Genomic DNA, 26,136 nt, shown 5'->3' with positions numbered 1-26,136 from the left:
AGAGTTAACGAACTCTGCCCTTTATCAATGTGTACTGGTTTCACTTTGGAAGAGATAAGAAGCTCTTTCACCGCCTGGAATTTTGATGTCAGAGAAAGTCTTTGAATACATTACAACTGATTTTAACAGAAACACAAGATGTATAACTAGATTATAATTTATATAAATAAATTTAATTTATAGTGAAATATTTTTTGCATTGAATAAAATATTTTGTTTTGCTACTACTTGCATTCATCATTTTTGTTTCATAACCGTGCATTGTTCATCAGCTTATTCGGAGAAGTGAGAATGAGTCTGCTTATGTTATATGAAGGAACTGCAGATGCTGGTTTAAACCAAAGTTAGACACAAAAAGCTGGAGTAACTCAGCAGGACAGCCAGCATCTCTGGAGAGAAGGAATGGGTATGTAGGATAATTGGCTGGGTAAATGTAAAAATTGTCCCTAGTGGGTGTAGGATAGTGTTAATGTACGGGGATCACTGGGCGGCACGGATTTGGAGGGCCGAAAAGGCCTGTTTCCGGCTGTATATATATGATATGATATGATATGATATGGTGACGTTTCGGGTCAAGACGTGTGAAGAAAAGTCTCGACCCGAAACGTCACCCAGTCCTTCTCTCCAGAGATGCTGCCTGTCCTGCTGAGTTACTCCAGCTTTTTGTGTCTATCTTCTCCTTATGTTATCATGCTTCATATCCATATTATGTTTCCTAACACATTCACTTTGCCTCGGGATTTTATTTTACTGTGAAGAATCTGGTAGAAAACCAGGAGCTTCATGTCGTGCCCATGTTGTTCCACACATGATTACAATGCATTCCACAGGCATCCCAAAGCTGGATCTGCAAAGAAGTTTGAAAGTATAAGACAGCAATTTAGCCTGGTGCAACTGCCTCTAAAGTATCTGTGATGCTGAGAAAGAAATCCTGTTGGCTTGCCAAAACAAAACAGTCTTAAATTCCATGACAAAAGTGTTTCATTCTTTTTGACCAGAAGTTAATTGCAGTATATCCATCACATTGTTTGAAATCAGAATCCATGGTCTGATCTTTGTTTTGTACTAATGTTGTTGCTTTGTACAATAAAATTGATATTCGTATTGATGTGACTGCATGTTTCATGGCTGTGCAGTATTACTAACCTGATAGCTTTGTATTTTTTTGTTGCATGAGCTTATGCGGTCTATTATTTGGCAATCATTTCGGGAGCCACTCTGCTTTTCACCAAGATTCAACCGAAATCCACTTAGTTCCAATATCCTTGTTTTTCCATCTGGTTCATTTCAGTAGCATCATTCTTCCATAACAAAGTTTCAAAGTAAGTATGGAAAACATAAATGAGATAATAGATAGTGCCAACTTTATAGAAAACAACAGATTGCCAGTTTACAATTACTGTTAAATTCTCAAAATAGATTGTCTTGTTGATAATCTTGTTGAATGCTGTGATCTGCTGTTAAAAAGAAAGGTAAGTTGGATCTCTGTGATATTAATTTATTTCAAGCCAAGCCATGCTCTGTTCATTGTTGTGTAAAATAGTCTATTTTTCATACCATTTAAAATATTAATATATAATGTCAAAATTAGTCTGAATTTGAGGAAATGATAAACATCGGGTGTGAAATTGAGTTCACAGTTGTTAACACTGTGCATATCAAGTTATTTTTTAGCATTCCTAAGTCTGGTGCATAGGTTTACGTTACGTCTTCATATCTATACTGTCGAGCTGATCAGATGTCTTTCCTGCTTCTAGGAGCGGGAGAGAAGGTCACCAGCTTACAACTTGCACATTTCGGCCTTTTCTGAGACTGGGAGTGCCCTTCAGCTTTACTGTCAGCAGGAGGGCATTAAGGTGAGATGGATAGTTGTCACAATCTGCTTTGATGGCATTAACCTTGACTGCTCAATGCAGGAGGATGCATGGATGTCTCTATATTTCAACTACTTGTAAACTGTGGCACCAAAAGCTGACTCTTGCATGATGCAAGCTCTCAAGGCATTCAGGGGCAAGTTCCTACTCCTCTTTGCATTGCTGAATTGCATTGCTAAGAACTATATTCTACCCTCTATATCACCCTTTCGCTCTATTGTACTTGAGTTTGACTTGATTATATTTATCAGTAGAATACCTGATCTGTTTGGGTGGCAAATAAATCAAAGCTTTTCACCATACATCTGGCAATGATAAACCTAAGCCTAAGTCTCTAACACAAATAGAAATGATTAGAACTTGTGCTCTGCGAATGCATCTAGCTGTTGAGTGCTTTTCTCTTAATCTAATAAAGTGGGTGAAAAAAATCCTTTGCCATCTACTCTAAGTAGCTCATGGGTGTTATACATGGTTGATATAATATTTTGCCGTCGTTTACGGTGCACAAATTGGTGGTCACGTGTCCTCCATTTCAATAGAACAAATACTTAATTGAGTTGTGGAACAGATCCCATTTGCGACCAAGTACAGGATGGTGTCGGGTTTTGGTTGATAATACTGTTGTGAAGTGCCTTACCACATTTTGCTTCTCTAAAGGATCTCTAAAAATTGTTGGTGTATTATTGATTCTGTCAATGCTTTGCTTTCTCCAGGAAGAGGGATAATACTTGCTTCCCTCCCTTAGGCTGCCTTGGGTATATTAAGGGGATCCCATGGCAATTGCCCTTTGTGTCCTTAAAATTCTTCGGAAAAATTCACATCAACTGAGAACTAGCGAGAGCTCCTTCAAAATCGTTGAAACCACTCCCAACTGTGACCTCTGCAGAGACTAAATATTTCTGCAAGTTGTTTCAATTCCTGTAAAATTTCGCTTCATAAGGTCTGGTGGTATGATAGATAAGGGGGTAGGCCATTTAGAACTGAGATGAGAAAAAACATTTTCAACCAGAGAGTTGTGAATTTGTGGAATTTTCTGCCTCAGAAGGCAGTGGAGGCCGATTCACTGGATGCATTCAAAAGAGAGTTAGATAGAGCTCTTAGGGCTAGCAGAATCAAGGGATATGGGGAGAAGGCAGGAACGGGGTACTGATTGTGGATGATCAGCCATGATCACATTGAATGGCGGTGCTGGCTCAAAGGGCCGAAGGGTCGACTCCTGCACCTATTTTCTATGTTTCTATGATATGAATCAGCGTTCATTCTGAAATGTGTATGACTCACTATGTGATGCTATCAATTAAAGACCCTCGCAGATAGACCGTAAAAATGCATACATCTTAGAAAAGCAATTAATATTGAATCCTCTGCAGAGCTATAAACCAAAGTTAATTACATTACTCTTAGTTTTAATTAACTGCTCTCTCCTTTTGATATTCCAGTCATTGCAAAGTTCTAATTCTTTATTAAAGATGTGAATCCTTTCTTTTAGGATGTGATAATTCCTGACCTAATGAAGAAACTTGATATCCTAGGAGATAATGGGGTAAGACTAATCCAGAAAATGGAAATCAGCCTGGAGCATATACAGCATCTTTACTCCAAGCATCACATATTGTTTGTGCCTTTCATCTGTTTTGTTTGAGACCCCCTTAGTTCCTTAATCTGCGATAAAACTTGATTACAGACAAATGCAATTCTATCACCTTTAAATGCGCTAAAGTAATTCTCAAAGTAAGTGATTACACATGAAATGAAACACTTTTTAATTTTATGCCATTGAGGCTTTCTCAGATCAAGTGTCACATGATAGGATTCCTTTCATTTTTCCCAGAAATGTCGCTTTCATTTTCCGTTTTTAGTTTAGTTTAGAGATACAGCGCGGAAGCAGGCCCTTCGGCCCACCGTCCGCACCGACCTGCGATCCCCGCACATTAACACGATCCTACACACGCTAGGGACAATTTACACATACACCAAGCCAATTAACCTACATAACTGTATGTCTTTGGAGTGTGGAGGAGACAGAAGATCTCGGAGAAAACCCACGCGGTCACGGGGAGAATGCACATACTCCGTACGGACAGCATCTGCACTTGGGATCGAACCCGGGTCTCCGGCGCTGCAAGCGCTGTAAGGCAGCAACTCTCCCGATGCGCCACTGTGGCCCCCCTTAAGATTAGTTTCCATAATTCCATTTCGGTTACCCTCAACTTCCGCCCCAATGACCATGTGGCATTCAGACATCCCTGAGTTAAAGATCAATGCCCCAGGAAGTGCATTGATGCCATTGGAAACAGCATTTTCTAATGCTGTACTAACCATTCTAAAATTGGCATGAAGGAGTAAATGGTGCAATTCTGAGAAAGTCTCCCAACTCTCCTGATCTAAAAAAAAAAATCTCCACCAACATCATGTGGCACACATTTCTGGTCATCATCTTATTGCTATTTCTGGGATTTGCACAAATTAGTTAGGACATTTCCTAGTACAAAAGTCACTGCTCTTTTGTGGCAGTTCATTGAAGATAAAGCACATTAGGATGTCCTGATGTCTTTTGAAGTGGACTTAGAACCGTAAAGGACTTAGAAAAATTAGGCTGAAGAAGGGTCCCAACCTGAAATGTCACCTATTCATGTTCTCAAGAGATGCTGCCTGACCTGCTGAGTTACTCCAGCACTTTGTGTCTTTTCTTTTAGAAACTTAAAGTGCTATTTTGTCATTTATGCATGTGTAATATGTGTTTATGTAGAATTCATTTTGAAATGAGACAGTGAGGAGGAGCACCTAACTGTTCATCTTATACTTTCTTCGTGGCAAGTCAAAACAAGCTGTAACTTTAAAATTGGAATGGTGTTCTGGTAAATTCAGTTTCAATATTTTGCCTGTTTTTATATTTCAGAATCTAAGAAATGAAGAACAGGTTGCAGTAATTCAAGCTCGAACTGTGCTTTCGCTGTGTGAGAAGGTACACATCCAAATCATTGTTCAGGGAAGCAGGAGGTGCATTCATCTCTTGACACTGTACAACATATGTTAATCTCTTTCCTGAAATAAAGTTGTTGATCTTGTCTGTCACCAATCTTGACACTATACCTTTATGGTGAGGTTTTCTTTTTGAACAGCGACGTTGGTGATCATGAGTTGGTGATTTTATTGCCTTATTTCCCACTGAGCAGGTTGTAGAGCCCTCAGTCCACATAAATTATTTACACGGGTGGACCTTCTTGAGAGTTGACCCTGAGGTCAATCAGGTTGCAGGCCAGAGACTCTAAATAGGCCATGATCAAACCCGAGCATTAAATGTGCATGTAACAATGGCAGTCAGTGACTGGCAAGCCTGAGTTCAGGTTTTCACATACAGGTCCACCACCGATTGTCAGACAACTGATTGTCTGGCACCTTTTAATCTGGATAAAATTACAAGAATGCACTTGAAATCCCCTCATCCCCCCCCCAGAAGTCCCCCCAAAAATATGGTGCCTAGGCCGGAAGAGGTGGCTGATCTCAAACTCATCAGGACATCTGCGGCGAATCGATGGGTGGAAATTGCTTCCTGCAGCCGAGGCTCTGGAACTTTGACCTGGCCAGAGCCGGCAGATCTGTTTCCATAGCTGACTTCCGTGGTCGACTTTGTGGGCTGGTTTCTCGGCCTCCTGGTGGCCTAGACAGACCTTTCCAGTGCTGTTAGACTCCTCTCGGAGGCCTGCATTGGACGGCTGGGCGGTGGGCGCGCATTTTTGGCAGATTTGCCAAATCTTGGATCAGCGGGGATTGGCCTGGTAGTCCTGAAGGGTAAGAGGCGATTTGCCTCAGGTGTGGGCGCTGATCCAGCCCTCATTCTGACTTCCAAGAGCAACTCGTTAACTGGCGCCGGGGCTGCCCATGCAAGAAATGAAAGTTTCGCTGTAAAATGAATTTACATTTAATATTTGTTTTATTTAAGTTTCTAGCATTCCATGGTGGTTTAGAGACATGGGAGGGATATAATTAGTAGGTCAGAAGTATTGTATCATTATTACAATAGACAATAGGTGTAGGAGTAGGCCATTCGCCCCTTCGAGCCAGCACCGCCATTCAATGTGATCATGGCTGATCATCCACAATTAGTACCCCGTTCCTGCCCTCTCCCCATACCCCCGGACACTGTTATCCCTAAGAGCTCTAAATCTCTCTTGAAAGCATCCAGAGAATTGGCCTCCACTGCCTTCTGAGGCAGAGAATTCCACAGATTTACAACTCTGAGTGAAAAAGTTTTTCCTCATCTCCGTTCTAAATGGCCTACCCCTTATTCTTAAACTGTGGCCCCTGGTTCTGGGCTCCCCCAACATTGGGAACATATTTCCTGCCTCTAGCGTGTCCAATCCTTTAATAATCTTATATGTTTCAATAAGACCCCCTTTCATCCTTCTAAATTCCAGTGTATACAAGCCCAGTCGCTCCAGTCTTTCAACATACGACAATCCCGCCATTCCGGGAATTAACTGAGTGAACCTATGCTGCACTCCCTCATTAGCAAGAATGTCCTTCCTCAAATTTGGAGACCAAAACTGCACACATTACCCCAGGTGTGGTCTCACTAGGGCCTTGTACAACTGCAGAAGGACCTCTTTGCTTCTATACTCAACTCCTCTTGTCATGAAGGCCAACATGCCATTAGCTTTCTTCACTGCCTGCTGTACCTGCATGCTTACTTTCAGTGACTGATGAACTAGGACACCCAGATCTCATTGTACTTCCCCTTTTCCTAACGACACCATTCAGATAATAATCTGCCTTCCTGTTCTTACCACCAAAGTGGATAACCTCACATTTATCCACATTAAACTGCATCTGCCATTCATCTGCCCACTCACACAACCTGTCCAAGTCACCCTGCAACCTCATAGCATCTTCCTCAAAGTTCACACTGCCACCTAGCTTTGTCATCTTCAAATTTGCTAATGTTACTTTTAATCCCTTCATCTAAGTCATTAATGTATATTCTAAGTAGCTGCGGTCCCAGGACCGAGCCTTGCGGTACCCCACTAGTCACTGCCTGCCATTCTGAAAGGGACCCGTTAATCTCTACTCTTTGTTTCCTGTCCGTCAACCAATTTTCTATCCATGTCAGTACCCTACCCCCAATACCATGTGCCCTAATTTTGCCCACTAATCTCCTACGTGGGACCCTACGTGACCTCTGCTGGTCCGGCAAAACAAATAATACAGCAAAACTCTGGAACCAAGGATACCGGAAAATTGGTGGTGGACCTGTATTTGTTCAAACCCAGGTGATCCAATAATGCTCACCAAAAAGTCGCTAGAGATCCCGTGATCTTTGAAAATTGGCAGAATCTCTGGGTCAAGTGTAAAATTTTCAGGTATGCAAGTAGAGTCTGATGACTCTCTGGATTCTTAAACTGCAAAAGACAGTGTGCAACAAACTCATTGAGCACTCTGCTGCGTATGCCTTATGACCACTCACATCCAGTCTAAGCATTGGCTGTGGGGCTTCATTGTTCGAACTTTTTAAAGTATGTTTGTACTTATGTATTTATCTTTTGCACAGTTTAAGAATCCAGACAATCATCAGACTCTACTTGCATACCTGAAAATGTATGTATTTATCTGCTGTAAGGACTGCATTTAATTGGTGCCGTGAGTTCGGGGCATTCGTCACCACCATTTCGCTGTGAAACTTGGATGGTGTGGATCAGCTGAGACCAGTGCTGCCCTGTTAGATTACACATGCGTGATCCAACCATATTGCACCTACACCTTCATTGAGTGTTAGACATTTCTTTTTTATCACCTATATTGTGTGTTTGTTCATCCATTTCAGCATGACAACAGTTGAGGTTGAGAAAAATGGCTTCTGTATGACCATGGGTTTCTGCTCAACATTGGGAATTGAATGAATGGGAAAGGCGTTATTTGTAACTTTACATGATACTAATATAACTCACAGGGCTGTACACTCCATGGCCACGCATCTTCACGACTGATGTTATTTTTACTGCGTCACAGCTATACAGATTAAAATATCCCAAGTCACTTACAAAGAGCATTGTCAAAAAATATTTGAAACTGACCCACATAAAGAGATACTAGTGGTAGCTAAAGACCCGGACTTTAAGGAACATGTTAAAGAAGAAAGGAGCAGAAATGTAAAGAGAGAGTTTTGGAGGGAATTTTGCAGATAAGAGCCAAGGTGCACTGGTGGAATGATGCAAAATAAAGATGCACAAATTGCAAGCATGCCCTCTGACCTCTGACCTCTGCTGCTGCATCCCTTTGCAAATGGTATTCTTTATTCTACATTATCTCTTATTCTTCCCACCAAAATATATCATCTATCATTTCCCTGCATTAAACTTCATTTGCTGTATGTCTGCCGATTCCACCAACCTATTTATGTCCTGCAGCAACCTCGCGCTATCTTCTTTACAAGTCATAGAATGCAAAATTAATGTAATAACACAAAAAGTTGCAAGGGTGGCTTTCAAAAGGAAATTATATACCTGGTTGACAAAAATAATTTGGAGAGTTACAGGGAAAGTGAATGGTTCTATAAAAATCTAACAAGGACTTATTGGACTCCATATTGTCCTCTCTATGCCATTGATTCCAAGGTACAGTGAAAAGTTTTTGTTGCGTAATGGGGAGGGGGGAGGGGGTGGGGAGGTAGAAGGGGAGTCATTCTACCCCACGACAGAAGGGGGAGGAGTTCTACAGTTTGATAGCCACAGGGGAAACAGGATCTCCTGTGGTGTTCTGTGCTGCATCTTGGTGGAACAAGTCTGTTGCTGAAGGTGCTCCTCAGGTTGACCAGTGTGTTATGGAGGGGGTGAGCTGTAATGTCAGGATATTCCACAGTTTGAGGAGCATCCTCCCCTCCAAGACCACCTCCAATGAATCCAACTCCATTTCCAGGAAGGAGCCAGCCTTCCTGATGAGCTTGTTGATTCTGTTGGCGTCCAAGGTCTTCGCCCTGCTACCCCAGCACACGACAGCGGAGAAGATGGCACTGGCCACCACCGATTGATAAACATCTGCAGCATCTTACTGCAGACATTGAAAGAGTGGAGCCTCCTCAGAAAGTACAGATGGCTCTGTCCCTTCTTATACAGTGCCTCAGCATTCCTGGACCAGTCCAGTTTACTATCCAGATAAACTCCAAGGTACTTGTACTCCTTGGTAAACTGCGCATCCACACAATTGATGGAGACAGGGGTGTACCTCTCCGCCTAAAGTCTACCACTGACTCCCTAGTCTTGTCGGTGTTGAGCTGCAGGTGATTCAACCCACTGCACTCAACAAAGTCATCGACTACACCTCTGTATTCAGCTTCTCTCCCCACACTGATGTCATTCGAAAACAGATGCAGGTGGCAAGAGTCCAAGTAGTATCTGAAGTCCGAGGTGTAGATGGTGAACAGGAAGGGAGAGAGGACCGTCCCCTGTGGGGCCCCTGTGTTGCTCACTACCATATCCGAGACACATTTTTGTAGCCTGACATAATGTTCAGGGCTGCCCTTTGGTTAATGTTTATTAATCATTGCTGATATGCCTGGAGGAAATGCCAAAAGGTGGGAGATAACTAAGGGCAAAAGAGAAAAGGAAACAATACTGAAAAGGTGAGATGCAGAACCGAGCAATTGTTGGAAATCTTCAGCATATCAGGAATCATCTGTGGAGAGAAAAAACAAAGGGTTAAATTGTTAGTGGTGGTTGACCTCGTGTCAGAGCTGGCAGGTATCAGCAGGAATGGCTGGTTATCTGAAATGGTTGAATTCAGTCTTGAATCAATATAATGTGCAGGAAGGGACTGTAAATGTTGATTTACACCGAAGATAGACACAAAATGCTGGAGAAACTCAGCGGGACAGGCAGCATCTCTGGAGAGAAGGAATGGAATCAATATAATCTCTATTGATGTTTGAGGAATAACTTATCTTTTGTCATCCAGGCAACGTGCTTAAACAGATGATGATATGTTGTTTCTTGATATTATGCTACACTTCATTGGAGCAGTGTAGGAGACTAAAGACAAAGAGGTTAGAGGAGGAATGGGACATGAAGTGCAGGAAAATGGCACAGGGTAAAAGATCACCCATGGTTTCAATAAGCACTGGAGCAGACACAGCTGGCTGAATGTCTTCATTTCTTCTTCAGTTTCTTATGTTATGATCCAAATAGACAAGTCCAAAACACAGAGGTATTTCAGCAATGGAGATAGAGAAATCAGCACAATCACCACTACTTAACAAAACATGAAACCAGTCATAGCAAAGAACTCTGATTCAGGTTCGGGTCGGGAAGAAGAGGAACCTGCAGCGTGACTTTAGAGAGCTCGGAAGAAGGCTGAAAAGCAGGACCTCCAGGGTGGTTATCTCTGGTTTGCTTCCAGTTCCTCGTGCTGGTGAGGCCAGGAACAGGGAGATACGGGACTTGAATGTGTGGCTGAGGAGCTGGTGCAAGGGGCAGGGATTTAGACTCTGAGACCACTGGGATCTGTTTTGGGATAAGGGTGGATTGTACAAAAGGGATGTGTTGCACCTCAACAGCATTCTGGCAGGCAGGTTTGCCACTGCTATGGGGGTGATTTTAAACTAAATAGTGGAGGGGGGGGTCGGGGGTTCAAATGGGATAGATAAAGTTGGAGTTAAAGGGAAAGAGAGTATAGGAAAAATGAAGAAACTACCCAAGAATTAACAGGACAGAAAGCTCACGGAATAGGAGAGAATGGCCAAGTGTAACAGGAATCGATGTGAAAGCTGAGATGAGCAAAGGATTAAATGCGTGAAGTATAAGACATAAAGTGGATGAGCTTGAGGCTCAGTTAGAGATTGGTAGGTATGACATTGTGGGGATTACAGAGACGTGGCTGCAGAAGGATCAGGACTGGGAACTGAATATTCAGGGGTTATACGTCCTATAGAAAGGACAGGCAGGTGGGCAGAGGAGGTGGGGTAGCTCTGTTGGTGAGGGATAGAATTCAGGCCCTTGCGAGGGGTGACATTGGGACTAACAATGTAGAGTCACTGTGGATAAAGTTGAGGAATTGTAAAGGTAAGAAGACACTAATGGGAGTTATCTACAGACCCCCAAATAGTAGCCAGGATATAGGGTGTAAGTTGCAGCAGGAGTTAAAATTTGCATGTATCATAGGGGGATTTCAATATGCAGGTAGACTGTGAAAATCAGGTTGGTTCTGGACCCCAAGAAAGGGAGTTTGTAGAGTGCCTCCGCGATGGATTCTTAGAGCAGCTTGTACTCGAGCCTACCAGAGAGAAGGCAATTCTGGATTTAGTGTTGTCCAATGAACCAGATTTAATAAGGGAACTCAAGGTAAAGGAACCGCTTGGAGGTAGTGACCATAATATGATTAGTTTTAATCTGCAATTTGAGAGGGAGAAGGTTAAACCAGGAATGTCAGTGTTGCAGTTGAACAAAGGGGACTATGAAGGCATGAGAGAGGAGCTGGCCAAGGTAGAATGGAAAAGGATCCTAGCAGGAATGATGGTGGAACAGCAATGGCAGGAATTTCTGGCCATAATCCAGAAGATGCAGGATCATTTCATTCCAAAGAGGAAGAAAGATTCTAAGGGGGGTAAGAGGCAATCGTGGCTGACAAAAGAAGTTAGAGATGGAATAAAACTAGCATAACATAGCAAAGAGTAGCAGGAAGCCAGAGGATTGGGCAACTTTCAATAGACAATAGGTGCAGGAGGAGGCCATTTGGCCCTTCGAGCCAGCACCGCCATTCAATGTGATCATGGCTGATCATTCTCAATCAGTACCCCATTCCTGCCTTCTCCCCATACCCCCTGACTCCGCTATCCTTAAGACCTCTATCTAGTTCTCTCTTGAATGCATTCAGAGAATTGGCCTCCACTGCCTTCTGAGGCAGAGAATTCCACAGATTCACAACTCTCTGACTGAAAAAGACTTTCCTCATCTCAGTTCTAAATGGCCTACCCCTTATTCTTAAACTGTGGCCCCTTGTTCTGGACTCCCCCAACATTGGGAACATGTTTCCTGCCTCTAACGTGTCCAATCCCATAATAATCTTATACGTTTCGATACGATCTCCTCTCATCCTTCTAAATTCCAGTGTATACAAGCCTAGTCGCTCCAGTCTTTCAACATATGACAGTCCCGCCATTCTGGGAATTAACCTAGTAAACCTACGCTGCACGCCCTCAATAGCAAGAATATCCTTCCTCAAATTTGGAGACCAAAACTGCACACAGTACTCCAGGTGCAGTCTCACTAGGGCCCTGTACAATTGCAGAAGGACCTCTTTGCTCCTATACTCAACTCCTCTTGTTATGAAGGCCAACATTCCATTGTACCTGCATGCTTCCTTTCAGTGACTGATGCACTAGGACACCCAGATCTCGTTGTACGTCCCCTTTTCCTAACTTGACACCATTCAGATAATACTCTGCCTTCCTATTCTTACCACCAAAGTGGATAACCTCACACTTATCCACATTAAACTGCATCTGCCATGCATCCGCCCACTCACACAACCTGTCCAAGTCACCCTGCAACCTCACAGCATCTTCCTCACAGTTCACACTACCACCCAGCTTTGTATCATCTGCTAATTTGCTAATGGTACTTTTAATCCTTTCATCCAAGTCATTAATGTATATTGTAAATAGCTGCGGTCCCAGCATCGAGCCTTGCGGTACCCCACTAGTTACTGCCTGCCATTCTGAAAGGGACCCATTTATCCCCACTCTTTGCTTTCTGTCTGTCAACCAATTTTCTATCCAATTTTCTAGATTCATGAGGTTAATCCCTGGGATGGCGGGACTGTCATATGAGGAAAGATTGGAAAAATTGGGCTTGTATTCACTGAAGTTTTGAAGGATGAGAAGGGATCTTATAGAGACGTATAAAATCGTAAAGGGACTGGACAAGCTAGATGCAGGAAAAATGTTCCCAATGTTGAGCATCCAGAACCAGGATACACAGTCTAAGAATAAACGGGAGGCCATTTAAAACTGAGGCGAGAAGAAACTTTTTCACCCAGAGTTGTGAATTTGTGGAATTCTCTGCCACAGAGGGCAGTGGAGGCCAATTCACTGGATGAATTAAAAGAGAGTTAGATAGAGCTCGAGGGGCTAGTGGAATCAAGGGATATGGGGAGAAGGCAGGCACAGGTTACTGATTGTGGATGATCACAATGAATGGCGGTGCTGGCTCGTAGGGCCAAATGGCCTCCTCCTGCCCCTATTTTCTATGTTTCTATTTTTATTTGTCATATTGATTTTTAAAAATTTTCTCTCCTCCCCTCATTCTAAGTCCATGGATAATCCCGATTTCCTCATTCCATGTGTCTTGGAATCAATGCTGTTTAGACTGGTAATCTGTCTAAATCTTACGGCCATCACTGTCCATCCAGATTGAAGCTATGTCAGTGGACATTACTCTTCTTAAAATATTGTTGGTTCACATTCCCCTCCAGAGATTTGACCTCTGTTGATATTTGAGAACAACATTGAGGGAGTACTTAATGGGGATGTATATTTTTGACTATGCGTTTAAAATCCTCTGTGAAAGATACCATGACATTATTTGGAGTTATAATATCTATCACTCTAGCAACATCTTTGAAACAGGTGATCCAATTTTCAGTAGGAAGGAACAGATTGTATTTAAACCGAGGATAGACACAAAAAAACTGGATTAAGAAGGGTCTCGACCCGAAATATCCACCCATTCCTTCTCTCCAAAGATGCTGCCTGTCCCGTTGAGTTACTCCAGCATTTTGTGTCTATCCAATTTTCAGTGTTCCTTGCTGTGAATAGGTTGAACCTTCCCAGCTGGGATTGGGAGCTACATATTTTAATGACACTTCCTCACAAGATACTTTTAATATCCACTCTAAACTCTGTCTTTCACGAATAGAGAGAAAAAACAGAAAGAAAATTTGATATTGGTCCATTAACTGGGGAATTGATTGAGAAGACCTTCTGTTCAGGCATTAAGCCTACACTGGCTTAGACTTGAACATGATCTGCAATTCAATTGGACCATCCCCAGAACTGAAGCTTAAATTTTCACAAGTTCACAAGTTATAGGAGTAGAATTAGGCCATTTGGCCCATTTTGTCCACTCCGCCATTCAATCATGGCTGATCTCTGCCTCCTAATCCCATTTTCCTGCCTTTTCCCCATAACCCTTGACACCCGTTCTAATCAGGAATTTGGCTATATCTGCCTTACAAATACCCACTGACGGCCTCTCCAGCGCTCTGTGGCAATGAGTTCCACAGATTAACAACCCTCTGACTAAAGAAGTTCCTCCTCACCTTCTTTCTAAAAGAGCGCCCTTTAATTCTGAGGCTATGACCTCTGATCCTAGACTTTCCCACCAGTGGAAACATCCTTTCCACATCCACTCTATCTATGTCTTTCATTATTCTGTAAGTTTCAATGAGGTCCCCCTCAACCTTTTAAACTCCAGCGAGTAGAGGCCCAGTGCTGTCAAACGCTCGTCATATGCTAGCTTTTCTATATGCATCATCTTATCATGTGCAGCATTTTGACAGCTCTGGTTTCATACCCTGGTCAGGGAGACTGAACCGTTCATTCCCCATGAAACGGTTTCCTTTTATTTTGATCCTTTCATTGCAAAATTGTGTAAGCCTTTCTTGATTTGCTTCAAACACAGCGTAATTTGACAAAATGTCGTGTGCCCGCTAGGTAGTATACGATGTGTGGGAATACCTGACTTCACCACCCCCCCCCCCCCCCCCCCCCCCCCCCACAAAGAAAATAAGTGTCAGCAAACATTTTTATCTGGTTAGCATCCTTCAAAGGGAAAATAATCCTTTTATATAACGTGTCTCATATGACAGGCTGGTCTGAAGACGACCCGAAACGTCACCTATCCATGTTTTCTTGAGATGCTGCCTGATGTGCTGAGTTACTTCAGCACTTTATGTCTTTTTGTGTTGTGTTAAATGTTTGCAAGAATAAATTTGAGCACAGCTGGTAGAGCTGCTGTCTCACAGCACTAGAGACGGGTTTGATTCTGACCATGGATGCTGTCTGTGTGGAGTTTGCACGTTTTCCCTGTGAACACGTGTGTTTCCTCCGGATGCTCCGGTTTCCTCCCGCATCCCAAAGATGTGTGGGTTTGGAGGTTAATTGGCTTCTCTAAATTGCTCCCAGTGTGTTGGAAATGGACGAGAAAGAGGATAACATAAAACTAGCGTGAACGCGTGATCGATGGACTCGGTGGACCTGTTTCCATGCTGTATCTTTCAATCAATCAATCAGATACTGTTTCCTCTGGGCAATTTAGCGCTATAAAAATATTCATAATGTAGAAAATGAAAATAACAATGCATTTCACATGCTTCTGCGGAAATGCTGATGTCACCTCCCTTATCTGGATTACATTTCTGTGACCTTTTCGCTAATTATGTCCATTAGGGTTAATAGTGTTAGTGTACTGACTCATCTCCTTTGATGTGCTTTCTTGAAAAAATACAGTGGCTGAAACAGATTGAAGGCACAGAGACTGCTCTTCATCAGAAGATGTTGGACCTGGAGAATGAAAAGGTACTGTTTACATGTGTTAACGCAAGAGCAGGGTTATCCTCCATTAGAAATCCATTGGCTGACTTTGAAGGTGAAAGAATGGGACTTGCGAAAGATTTAGAACTTGTTAACTGAGTCAAATAAAACAAACCTGGCATATGATATTCACAGAAAAATTATTGGCTATACAAGTACATTATTTCTCCTTGAATGGCAAATTCAATTAAATGCATTGTGTTCACTGCGTTGCTATCATTCGGACTTGTTCCTGATAAGTAGAAAGTGCAAAATTTAGAAAACGTGCAACATTCTTCAGGATCAGTTGTCAGGTGGGGCTCCAATGGTGGCATTTTGCCACTGAGTCACAAAATTCCAAGTTCAAGTCTGATTTTCAGCAGGCTGACCATACAAATCTGTGGTGATAGTCTATAACAGCACAGAAGGTGTTCGGTACTGTTGGAGGTGTCTTTATTTGGATGAGATGCTGAAATAAGGCCTTATGTAGCTTCAGAGAGGAGCCCGTGGCACTAATCCCACAAACGGCAAGGGATTGGCAAACCTGCCCCTCTGGACAGTATTTGTAAAAACATGATATCTGGTCTTTGTGACATTGCTATTTGTGGGAACATCCTATGTGGTAATTAACTCCATTAAATGGAAAAAGATTTGAAATGTTCTGAAATCCCAAATCCAAATTCAAAACTTCTGAGAAATTGGTTTATCTACACATTGAGAGAGGTCAGTCGATTACCATAAAATACATGCAGATGATCAAAATTTCCACTCTTCTGAATTGGTTAATCACTGGAGCACATGATGTAAGGGAAGAAATTGAGTGAAAATTGCTGTCAAAATTAATGAGCAAACACAAAGCGCTGGTGGAATTCAACTGGTCAGGCAGCATCTATGGAGGAATGGACAGATGATGTTCGGGTTGTGACCTTCTTCAGTCGAATTGTTGCCTGTCCATTCCCACTACAGATGCTGCCTGACCTGCTGGGTCCTCGTGCTCTTTGTTTTCTGCTCAAGATTCAGCATCAGCAGTATCTTGTGTCTCCCTCGGGTCAAAATTAATCTTGGGTGGGGTGTCCTGAGACTGATTTGAATTGGTCACCCTTCGTGCATAGTGCCCAATATTGCTTTCCATTGCTAACAAGACAGTTTGTACTCTTGCATTTTCCCTCCAAGAAAAACAGTAAAAATTGCAAACATTTAAGTTCTGAAATCGGACACTAGATTGTACAGGATTTCCATGGAACATTGAACAATTAATCTGGTTAGGTTTTTTTTTCATTCCAAAAATTTCCCCCATCCAGAGTTTTCAATGTAATTTTACCATTTCAATCATTCACCTAATCAATCCACACAACAGCTATAACATATTCTATTTTTAAAAATTCATTTGTTCATGGTGTGTGTATATCATTGGCAATGCCGGCATTTATTTGCCCTGCATTGTGGGAAGTAGTCAGTAGAAAATTCATTCCTTGTCTGGAGTCACTTATGAGCCAAACAAGATAAGGATGAGAAATTTCTTCCTTGGAGGATAATTGTGAATGAGATAGAATTTTACAATACTTCAGTCATTTCATGACTGTTGTAACTAACTTTAACCAAAAAAGTTCAATTACACAGTTTTGACCTGTTATCTATGGATCAGTAGTCCAGAACGTCACCACTATATTCTGCCTTTATAATGTGTTGGCATTAGTGTGTTGAACTCGGTTTCAAACATTATGTGTACAAAGACTTAGACTGAACGAACAAAGTGGTGAAAAAATTGCTAAAATTCAGTTTAGAACAGGAAGAAATGAAGGGTTTGCATTGTAATAAATTAAGATTTGGCTATTTAATGCAGGCCCTCCATGAAATGGAGAGGTGGAGGAGTAGTTCAGAATAGAATGAAAGAGGAACCTGTGTATTTTAAGGGGAGGATGATATCAACTATCAGTATTACCCTCAAAAGAGAAAGCTGGTCATATGTCAAGGCGACATCAGGCAGCCCCACCATCTACTGCATGAGGACTTGCAGCTATCCCCATGTCATCTCATGGCTTTCTTTATAGCCGCAAAGGCATTTGGGCTCCATTTTTATGACGCAACATAATGGTCAAATTATTAGTCATAAAATGTTAAGATTCTGTAGCTCCAATGAAGGAAATTCAACCGCTGAGGCTCATAAGTTTAACTGCTGTACTCCATGTAACTATTCTGATTTGGATTCCTGTGGGAATCAACTGGTTGGGCAAGGTATCTGAGCAGCACGGCACAGTAGCGAAGCGGTAGTTGCTGCCTTCCAGCGCCAGAGACCCAGGTTCGATCCTGACAATAGGTGATGTCTGTACGTTCTCCCTGTGACCGCGTGGATTTCCTCCGAGTGCTCTATTTTCCTCCCCCATTCCAAAGACGTGCAGGTTTGTAGGTTAATTGGCTTCTGTAACCTATCCCTAGTGTGTGAGATAGAACTACTGTCAGGGTGATCACTCGGCGTGGCCAAGAGCCTATTTCCATGCTGTAGCTTTAAACTAAATTAAGCTAAACAGCTAGTGGCTGCGGGAGGGGACACTTAGCAGCTGAAGTAATAGGAAGGCAATCCGAATGGATAAAAAGGAAGGAGTTAATAAGTGTGGAAATCTATTGCAAGGGAGGCCCAGGGTTGACTAATCTGTTTCTCTTGATCTGCAAGGAAAATGAAAAAAAAACTGGTACTGTTCCCAGCAGATTTACAGCGTAGAAAAGGGCTCTCTGGTCCTTTGTCCTCCCGAGTCCGCGCCAACCAGCAATAACCCCATACACTTTTGAATGATGCAACAATATGCTTACTCCTTGCAATTCAACTCTGAATGGCCTCTTCAAGACATGGAATTAGTAGCTGGTAGCATGGGGACAAGGGCCATCTTCTACACTGAGTAGTGACCCCACAGAAACAAAGATAAGGGAGGCGATCGTAGGGTACTTTAACAAAATGCATTCACTGATTCAATAGTTTAGGAGGAGCTCTAAATTCTGCTATAAATTGCTATTCTCAATACAGCATCAATGTCCATAATAATTTGTACTTTGCTAAGAAGCAAAACTACTTATAGAGTCATGGAATTTATACAGCACGGAAACAGACCCTTTTTGCACAACTCGTCTACTCAGACCAAAGTGCCTTCCTGTGCCCGCATTTGGCCCATATTCCTCTAAACCTTTCCTATCCATGAACCTGGCCAAATGTCTTTTAACTGTTGTAAGTATACCCAACTCTATTACTTCCTCTGCAGCTCATTCCATATACCTGCCACTTTTGTCCCTCAGGTCTGCTTTAATTTTTTTTCCTCTCACCTTAAATCTATGCCCTCTTGTTTTAGATTTCCTGACACTGGGAAAAAGACTGATCCGTCCATTTTATCTATGCCCCTGTGTACAGACCACCACTAAAATCTTCATTATCATGTCCAACTTTTTGCCACATTTCAATTGGTCATCAATACTTCCATTCAACACACAACAGCAATTGAATCTGCTTTTTGGTATTTTTAATCATCACTCAGCCAGAAAAGTGCAACATTTCGTCGGTCACCCTCCCTATACAATGGCCATTCCATTTGAAAGCAACAGATCACAAGCAATGCTTTCTCCTTACAACTTTTTTCCTTGTGTGCCAAAACTCGTGCATCCACATGCAGTCTGAGGTGCTTTTTAAAGAAAGATGTTTATTAAAGATTTTTGTGACAGAATTGGCCGCTAACCTGAGTGGGAGATTCTGCTTCCTCCCATCTGAAACGTAGGCTTGAGCGGTTTCTAGAGGGACACCGGTCTCGGGCTGATCAACTCTGCTCTCCTGGTTTATAGACCCACGGCCTTGGTGCTCAGTGGTCTTGTTGGTTTATCAGCATCTCTACAGATCCTGACAGCCCCAGGCAGTATCCTCATTGCCAGACTCTGTAGCTCCCGTGGGCTGTTCAGTCGCTGGTAACCACCAAAAGCCTTTCTAAGGATGGAGCCCCTGAACTTGTTCCCCCGCCTGGTTTAGTTTGCCACAGTATCTGATGAGACTTCCATTTACTTAAATAGTGAAGAAGGGAATATCCTTTCAATGTTTCTAAATCTGTGGGCTGCCACCCCCCCCCCCCCACCCCCCCAGTTCACCTAGTAGATCCACTTCCCCTCACCTGAAATCTCTCTGTCGCTGGAGCCACATCTCATGCATTTGATGCCCCAGATAAGAATTGACATGAGGTGGTCATGGGGGCAAGGAAGCAATTGACTTTGTGGTGAGTCACAGTCATAAAGTCACAGCGTGGAAATAGGCCCATCGGCCCAACCTTCCCACAATAGCCAACATGTCCCATTTACACTAGTCCCATCTGCCTGTGTTTGGCCCATATCCCTCTAAACCTGTCCTATCCATGTACCTGTCTAATTGTTTCTTAAACATTGCGATTGTATCTGCTTCAACAACCTCCTCTGACAGCTCGTACCATTAGTTGAGTCATGGGCTTATGACAGAAGTGTGGGGGAAGGAGAGCAATTCTTTGACTGTCTCTTTCATCTGTCTTCTCACTTTTACCCACATGGGAGAAGTCCGATCACAGATTCCGGCAGCTGAAGTCTTACGGAAACAGCACAAGAACGGTTCCCCAAAAGACCGAATGTTGGCCCAAACAAATAGCCTGGCTCACAAAAAAAAAGTTCAATAAAAAAATTGTCAAGTTTCGTGAGAAATAAGGGAACATGGTCTGGTCTGTGCATACATAGTGGGACTTTCCTAATAAATTAACATGTTATCTGATCAATTTTCTTCAGATTGTGGTCAGTGGCTATCAGTTTCAAGCCCATTCCCAAAATAAGCAGCTTGGAGATTGCATGGTGACATTGAGAACAGAAAGAAGCAGGATATAAGATGTAAAACAACAGGCAACACCGCCAATGTCCACAGGATGGCAGCAAACATCATTCTGAATGAGCTAGTAATGAGCACTTCAAAACAAGTCAAGAAATAAAGCGAATGTTATCGGCCGTTCTGCCAGAAATGTTGCTTCCAGCAACTGCCACGTCTGTGGCTCATAATTCCATCTCTGTTGTGTTCTCAAAGATAGACACAAAATGCTGGAGTAACTCAGTGGGTCAGGCAGCATCTCTGGAAAAAATGGATAGGTGACATTTTGGTCCGTAATCCTTCAGCATGATTGTAGTAGGGAGAGTGGGGGAAATGTTGCCTGATCCGTTATGTTACTCCAGCATTTTGTGTCTACCTTTGGTATAAACCAGCATCTGCAACTCCTTTTTATTAGATTCCGTATTGTTTTCTGTCTGCTGCGTTCTCATTCATCTATTTTCATCTCATCCTAACAGATTAGTGGTGATTAACAAGCCTTCACCACCCATCCTCCACAAGCAGCATCGTCTTTCTTCTCATTCATAAACCACCCTATCATAGTTCTTTTGGACTCTCCATCCTTTCCCCTTCTTTGCAAATTAATTTTGTTTTAATGGTTCCAAGCTTAGATGAGATATTGATGTAAAGCACTTTTCTTTTCACATCTGCTGCCTGACCTGCTAAGTATTCACAGCAGTTGTTTATATGAAACTTGGCAGATTCAGGTAACTCGGGGTGTTTGCTGAAAGCTGAATGTTTTACTCTCTTCCCCTAGGAGCTGTTTAGCAAGCAGAAGGGCTACCTGGAGGAGGAGCTGGATTACAGGAAGCAATCTCTGGACCATGCCTACATGGTAGGAATAGCAATCAGCATTTCACAGTGCAGAGTCTGAATGATCATATGCATAGGAAGGAACTACACCCTTCTTCAGACTCTCCTCCAGTCTGAAGAAAGGTCTCAACACCACAACATCACCCATTCCTTCTCTCCAGAGATGCCGCCTGAGTTACTCCAGGATTTTGTGTCTATCTTCTGAATGATCATATATCAGCTGTTTGTGATACTGGTACTAAAGAAATAGGATGGCAAGGAGGGAATGACCTGGGTGGTTTGAGCAATTCCAACAAGTGTCCTTGTACACCAGTCACGGAAAGTAAACATGTAGGTACAGCAGGCAGTGAAGAAAGCTAATGGCATGTTGGCCTTCATAACGAGAGGATTTGAGTATAGGAGTAAAGAGGTTCTTCTGCAGTTGTATAGGGCCCTAGTGAGACCACATCTGGAGTATTGTGTGCAGGTTTGGTCTCCTAATTTGAGGAAGCACATCCTTGCTATTGAGGCAGTGCAGCGTAGGTTTACAAGGTTAATCCCCGGGGTGGCGGGACTGTCATATGAGGGAAGATTGGAAAGACCTGGCTTGTATTCACTGGAGTTTAGAAGGATGAGAGGGGATCTTATAGAAACGTATAAAATTATAAAAGGACTGGACAAGCTCGATGCAGGAAAAATGTTCCCAATGTTGGGGGAGTCCAGAACCAGGGGCCACAGGCTAAGAATAAAGGGGAGACCATTTAAAACTGAAATGAGAAGAAACTTTTTCACCCAGAGAATTGTGAATTTGTCAAATTCTCTGCCACAGAAGGCAATAGAGGGCAATTCACTGGATGAATTTAAAGGAGAGTTAGATAGAGCTCTAGGGGCTAGCGGAATCACGGGATATGGGTAGAAGGCAGGCACGGGTTACTGATTGTGGATGATCAGCCATGATCACAATGAATGCCGGTGCTGGCTCGAAGGGCCAAATGGCCTCCTCCTCCTGCACCTATTTTCTGTTTCTATGTTTAACAAGGGCTATTATCACCTGCTTAAAAAAAAGTAAATTCAGTTCCTCAAAGGGCGGTGGAAGCTTCTTTAATTTAAATTTAAAAATGGAAGATAGATATATACTTGATAAGAAATGAGGTGAAAGGTTAAAATGTTAGGCAAGAATGTGGTCTCGACATGATAATAGATCACCCATGATCTTATTGAATGGCAAAGCATGCTTGAAAGGCCAAGTTGTCTTCTCCTGATCTTAGTGTGTTTGATCATAGAGTCATACGGCATGACAACAGGCCCTTCAGCCCAACTTGTCCATGCCGATCAAGATGCCACATCTACACTAGTCCCGGCTGCCAGCATTTGGCCCTTATCCCTCCGAACTTTTCCTATTCATGTACCTGTCCAATTGTCTTTTAAATGGTGATACAGTAATGGCCTCAATTACCTGAATGCTATCTCGTCCTATATTTTGGATCCACAGAAAATGGGAAGAGACTGATAAGAGTGTCAGAAAATAAAAGTTAAACATTGCACAAAGAAATTTAACATTGCTGTGCCTGTTTTACTAATATAAGGTGTTGGAAAGAACCGCAGATGCGGGTATAAATCGAAGGTAGACACAAAATGCAGGAGTAACTCAGCGGGACAGACAGCATCTCTGGAGAGAAGGAATGGGTGACCTTTCGGGGCGGGTCTGAAGAAGGGTCTCAACCCGAAACATCACCCATTCCTTCTCTCCAGAGATGCTGCCTGTCCCGCTGAGTTACTCCAGCATTTTGTATCTACCTTACTAATATGAGGGCCTGTTTCCACTGTATCTCTAAACTAAAGAAAAATTAAACAGAGAGGAAGAAAACCATCTGAAGAGGTCTCTTGATCTTTGACTCCCCCCACCCACCCACTTAATGCAGGCTGCTTCTAACTCCTTCCACCTTTTTCCTCCTACACCCTCTGCCCAGAACAAGAGAAATTATATACTTGACGATGAGGCGAATGGGCTTAATCACCACAAGCCACCGTCATGAGGTTGATGCTCGCAAGGCCCAAGGTCCAATTAGAATGGCCCTTTGGGGTTCTCAGCTCAGATACGTGCGGGAAGTGTTGAGGCTGTCTTGTTTGCAAAACGGTTCCGAACAAATTAACCCTTATTAACAACAACAATTCTTAAATTGTCCCTGTGAGAATATGTTAAAGACCAAGTAGCTTCTAAGCTAATTGACATGCTTTGCTGTTGGGCACTGGGGATGAAAACAAACTTCTCCTTCTGAAAACTTTTCATTCATAATAAAACAACATTTGTAACATTGAAGATACAAAATGCTGGAGTAACTCGGCGGGACAGGCTGCATCTCTGGAGAGGAAATACGTGATGTTTCAGGTCGAGACACTTCTTCAGGCTTGACCCGAAGGAGTGAAATTAGGCTTTATCTTTCAAAATGTAGCAAGAAAAGAAAAATCAATTGAAGGAGTTAGAGCAAGGGAATATTTTGGTACAAAAGCAGAAGTGTGACGTTCAGTGGGACCTGAATGATTGTGGACATATGGACAAAGGGAGCCGAGATGAGCTCATGGAGTGTTTTTGTGCTCCAGGTAGTTCCTCAGAAGAGCAATCCTGAAGCAAGCCATAGAGCAGGCTTTACTTGAAGTGGAAATGTGCAATGGGATGGGATTCATTTACAGCAGTCATAACATGATTGAAATATTCATTCAGTTTGAGGGGAAGAACAGGCCCAAATCGAATACATTACTCTAAAATGAAGTCAATTATGAGGGCATGAAAGCAGACCTAGCTAAAATTAATTGGCAAGTTTTGTTACGGGATCAATTCAGTTGGATTTTTTTGTGATACACAGAATAGACGCATTGCAATGAGAAAGAAATTTTCCAAGCAGAGGACCCACCATATGTGGTTAACCAAAAATTCAAAAACAGTGTCACTTAAAAAGAAAGCATATTATTGAGCAAGTCAGAAGATTGGACAGAATATAGAAAAAAAAGACAAAAAAAATAATAAGGCTGGAAATATCAAAGAAATGGATAACAAGAGTTTCTATGGATATTTAAATGTGAGTTCCCAAAGTGAGCATTGGTCCAATAGTAAATGAGACTGGAGATCTAATAAAGGAAAGTGTAATTTTTTTTAGTATTATTGGAGATGTGGCTGACCATATCCAGTGACTGTTGGACTTCCTCCAGCAGTCCTGAAAGAAGTGATTAGTGAGCAGTTGATGTGTTTAACTTCTTAAGAATCATGGAAAATTTGATTTATTGGTGTAATAGCAAATGTAATTGTTTTAATCAAAAAAAGAAGGGAGACAGAAAGCAGGAACAAATATGGGACATTTTAGTTTAGAAGACTCTTACCTGGACTCTACCTAGGACCTTTTAGCTGTCTGCCATAGAGAAAATGCTATAGCCTATTTTTTGATGTTACTGCAGAATACAGCAGTTACAGCAGAATACTTAGGGTTATGAGGTAAAGTCAACATAGTTTTGTGAAAGGAAAATCGTGTTTGATCAATTTATTGGAGATTGTTGAAGCAAAAATGTACTGTGAATAAAAGGGAGCCAGTGGATTACGTATGTTATATTTCCGGAAGGTTGTTAATAACGTGCAGCATCAGTGGTTATTGTGCAAAACAGAATCCCGTGGTGTAGGTGTTACCATACTGGCTTTTCCTGAAGATTGAACAGCTAATATGAAACAGAGTGGACAAAAAAGATTTTTGTCTCATCTCCAGTCTGACGAAAGACCATATTGCCTGTCCATTCCCACCACAAGTGCAGTCCAGCCTGTTGAGTTACTCCAGCACATTGTGATTTACTCAAGATTTCAATATCTGCAGTTCCTTGGGTCTCAAATGTTTTGTAGAGCAATGTAGCATGGCAATGGGCCATTTGGCCCCCTGCCCATGCTAACCAAGATGTCCCATGCTTGGCAAAATGTAGCAAAATGAATTGTTTGCCATAGGGATTGGCATGTAACAAATATATTAATGACTTCTGGAGAGGGACCAACACTGGTTGTTTAGATAAATCATGACATAAAAATAGACAGGAAAGTGTAAAGTTATATTTCAGAACAGATACATATATTCATTGTTATAAATAGAATATTAGGAAGCTGTTAATTCTACTCACCAAAGTACATGGTGATTCTCTCAATACCCCAGCACTTTATCAGAGAATTCACCCTCGTTTCCAGCCATACTCCACATTCGTCCTTGCTGTTCCTTGTGAAGTACCTCGGTATAATGAAAAGTTAATTATTGAAATTTATATTGTAGAATAGAAAAATGTATTCAATGTCAATGTTGGGGAGTAGAAGATTCTTGTGAACCTTCCGTTATAGTCAACACTGCCAATGTCTATCATTTCCTTATCACACGCAGTGTCATCAGCGCTCTTTACATTAGGCTAGAGATCTGGAACTTCACCAGAACTTCATCTCCTGCGCACTTCTGAACTGAACAGAGAGACGGGTAGGTTACTGTCTCTTTGGAAAGAGTTTGCGTGGCTTCACTAGGGGCTAAGTAATGGTATTCTCATCCACAATCCTTTGGCTTGGTTTAAAATCCAGTGGTAAACATAGAAGAAAGTAAATAAGTTGCCGATACTAGAAATCTGCAATAAAAACAGAAAATGTTGGAGGCATTCAGCAGATCAAGCAACGTCTGTAGAAAGAGAAAGAATTAACCTTTCAGGGATCCTTCATCAGAACTTGGAAGAAAGTAAATATTCCAACAAAAATTACATCCAACCTTCCTGCTGTACCTTGAAATTTGATTTGGTGACTGGGTGGAAATCAAGTTGGCAAATTTTGCTATGTTTATTATTTACTACAGCTAGTGTACACATTTATGGAGATATTTGAAAGATTTAGAACTGATGTATTTTGGCGAATGCCAACTCACTATTACATCCATCTGAAAACATCTGATTGTTCCTTTTTTGGTTGGTAATACTGAACAGGCTATAATGCACTGGGTGGCATGATGGCGTAGCGGTAGAATTGCTGCCTTACATGCCAGAGA

At 42.2% G+C, this 26,136-nt stretch overlaps 1 protein-coding gene across 6 annotated transcripts in view; it reads left to right on the top strand.

Annotated features, from left to right (window-relative positions):
- LOC144596164 (janus kinase and microtubule-interacting protein 1-like) overlaps positions 1-26,136 on the top strand; it is a 248,153-nt gene that overhangs the window by 208,131 nt on the left and 13,886 nt on the right. For all 6 annotated transcript variants that reach the window (XM_078404362.1, XM_078404370.1, XM_078404346.1 and 3 more), the window contains 5 exons: positions 1,758-1,856; positions 3,364-3,417; positions 4,774-4,839; positions 15,370-15,438; positions 21,057-21,134. In XM_078404362.1, coding sequence (XP_078260488.1) covers positions 1,758-1,856; positions 3,364-3,417; positions 4,774-4,839; positions 15,370-15,438; positions 21,057-21,134 — 366 coding nt within the window. The remainder of the gene's footprint in view (positions 1-1,757; positions 1,857-3,363; positions 3,418-4,773; positions 4,840-15,369; positions 15,439-21,056; positions 21,135-26,136) is intronic.

Source organism: Rhinoraja longicauda, chromosome 1 (assembly GCF_053455715.1).
Source record: "Rhinoraja longicauda isolate Sanriku21f chromosome 1, sRhiLon1.1, whole genome shotgun sequence".
NCBI classification, from domain to species: Eukaryota; Metazoa; Chordata; class Chondrichthyes; order Rajiformes; family Arhynchobatidae; genus Rhinoraja; species Rhinoraja longicauda.
This window is presented reverse-complemented; position numbering and strand designations above follow the sequence as displayed.